The sequence below is a fragment of the Pteropus vampyrus genome, unplaced genomic scaffold (assembly GCF_000151845.1).
Source record: "Pteropus vampyrus isolate Shadow unplaced genomic scaffold, Pvam_2.0 Scaffold15, whole genome shotgun sequence".
Classification (NCBI taxonomy): domain Eukaryota; kingdom Metazoa; phylum Chordata; class Mammalia; order Chiroptera; family Pteropodidae; genus Pteropus; species Pteropus vampyrus.
In genome coordinates this window covers 10,829,050-10,831,721 of record NW_011888796.1, presented here as the reverse complement: position 1 = coordinate 10,831,721, position 2,672 = coordinate 10,829,050, and the positions used below count along the sequence as shown (strand labels likewise).

Sequence of the window (2,672 nt, the reverse complement as noted above, 5' to 3'; positions counted from 1 at the left end):
TGTAAGTCAACTAAAATTGAAAAAAAAAAAAAGAATTAAAAGTAGTTGCCTGTAGGTAGTGACAAATGGGATGAGAAGAGCTTTTGCAGGGGACTTCTGCTTTGTAACAAGCCTCATATAAACTATGTGCTCTATAACTAAAACTCGGTTTAAAAAAGATCAATTTTTGCATTAACGTTAATCTCCCTAGTCACGAGTGCAGACTTGGGTCCATGAAAGAATAGGCAGAAAGATGAGCTCATAGCTGTGGAAACAGCTAGAATCCTTGAGAAGTAGCAAGGAGCCATGTTACTAGCGGCGAGGCAATTCCTGGGTATCCAGGGAGTGCAGCTGCTTCGAGTAAAGGAAACAAAGCAAAACTGAACCAGGTGTGACGCCTAATCTGACAGGGAGGTTAAAATATACCTGAAATTATAAATTTACATTTTAATATCAATATTAGAGAGCAGCTCAGGTTTTTAGAAAACTTCCCAGTAGACACAGTAAAATAATACTGATTAGTACTTGAAGAGGTTTTCGACCCTTTCCCCTTGAAAATAAATATCTAGCACTTAAGAGCACTGGTAGTGTCTACTAAGATATAAAGAACAGATTACTTCAACTATGGCCTCATATTCTATGGTTTATAGATAAATAAATTCAGTCAAGATAAATAAATTCACTCTAATAAAGATAGTCTGTGAAAAATTGCTATTGAAAAATACAACTAGAGCTAGAAAATTATAAGAATGGTTTCCTGAACTATTAAAAACTGGGTTCACCGGATTATTTTGAAATTAGGAAATTAGTATATTGTGTTTCAAAAAGATCTGAGCAAAAGTTTTAATACAAATGAAAATAAAACCAAACCCATCTTCCATAAGTTTCATTTTAAAGCATACCTAGAGAGGTATGATAGTTTGATGACTAAGTTTCCTTTACATCTTAAATTCTAATCCAATTTCTAACTAACCTGAAGAAAATGAAGAAAATCACCGAACTTCTCATGCTCCCATTATATCCCTTACCTCTTGGGACCCTGTGATCTACCTCACAGGATTATGAAGTTAAGTGGTAATAACAGATGTGAAATCACTTAGAAAATATTAAAGCAATTTCAGAATATCTGTGGCACCTAAAGTAATCTAATCATATCCATTGAAATGTGATTTGCATGTGTTTCTATGTGAGCTATCAGTCTATTTTCCAGAAATAAGAGAGAGCTTATAACCATTCATGTGAAAACTATTTTTTTTACCTCCTATACAACCTCCCATTCAATCAAATAGTTCTCTTAAGTAGCCTCAGTAGAAAAACTAACCTGAGAACGATTTAACGGGACTTTCAACTCTGAAAAATCCAGCATCAAACACAATTTTATCAACTTCCTTTGGCATTACAGAGGCTGCTGCCTCAGCGTGTTCTTCCTGCTTAATTCTCTCTCTCATTGCATTTTTTATCGCAGCTAGGCGATTTCTTGCTGCAATTCTTCCACCATCATCCTGTTTTGGTTTACTTGCTATACACGAGACAACTTTTTTCTGCAAAAAGAAATGATGACATTTATTAAAGCTACCCATTACTATCTTATAAGAAAAACAAAGCATACAAAAAATATTTCACACATTCGTCATACACTTATCAAGTTCCTAGTATGTGCTAAAAATGCTGGGGGTCGAAAGGCAAAGGAAAAAGTTCCTGCCATCAAGGAGATAAGAGCTAGATAAAGACACCAAGAAGGATAAATGTCACATTAGAGACAAATTTAGAGAATTGTAGAAAAACATATGGATAACCCCTAAATCAATCTTCAAAGGCATCAAGAAAGGCTTACAGGAAGTAGCACTAAGCTGAATCACAGTTAGCCAGGCTTAAAAAGATGGGGTGAGGAAAGGGCTAGGTAGAGAGGATAGCGAGTTTACAAAACCAGAATTGAAAGAAAGCAGAGAGGAGCTGGCAAGAGATAAGCAACAGCTAGATTATAAAACCCCTTGCATGTAACCATTTTAAGGAGCCACGTTTATACAGAGGACAAAGGAATAGAGATTATTGATGATTTTTAATCAGGGGATTAACAATATTGGATTTGTGCTTTACAAAGGTCACTGTGGTTACAGCCTGGAGAATAGATTGGAGGGTTACAAGACAGGAAAGAGACTACTGCAATGGGAAAAAATGATAGGTAGTTAAACTGAGGAAGAAATGGAAAAAAGTGAAGATATATTTAAGAGGTATGATTAAGAGGACTTGGGGTACTAAAGGTATGTGGGGTGAAGGTGGTGAAATAGAGAAGGGAACAAACCAAAAAGATACCCAAGTGTCTACCTTGGACACCTAGTGGGTGTCCCATTCTCTGAGATAGAAACATCGGTGTGTGTGGAGATTATTTCGGTTTAGGATATACTAATTTTAAGGTACATAGAACAAGAATTTAACAGTAGTGTGGTTTGAAATACAGATTTGAGAATCACCACAGGGTGGGTAAGACTGCACAGGAAGAATATAGAAGGAGAGAAGAAAGTTGAGGTAGGAATTCTGCATATCACACACATTGAAGGGATAAATGGAAAAACAGAAATTTGCAAACATGACTGAAGAATGGGCACAGAAGTAGGAAGCAAATCAGTAGAATATAATTTTAAGAAAGAGCAAGTAGGCTCTATTTAATACTGCAAAGGGATTATTTTATAATC

The 2,672-nt window shown here is 35.8% G+C and overlaps 1 protein-coding gene across 1 annotated transcript in view; it reads right to left on the bottom strand.

Annotated features, from left to right (window-relative positions):
* The window catches only part of DLGAP5 (DLG associated protein 5), a 57,431-nt gene that overhangs the window by 32,487 nt on the left and 22,272 nt on the right, over positions 1-2,672 (bottom strand). The window contains exon 13 of the mRNA XM_023526798.1: positions 1,301-1,565. Within this exon, the coding sequence (XP_023382566.1) occupies positions 1,301-1,565 (265 nt within the window). The remainder of the gene's footprint in view (positions 1-1,300; positions 1,566-2,672) is intronic.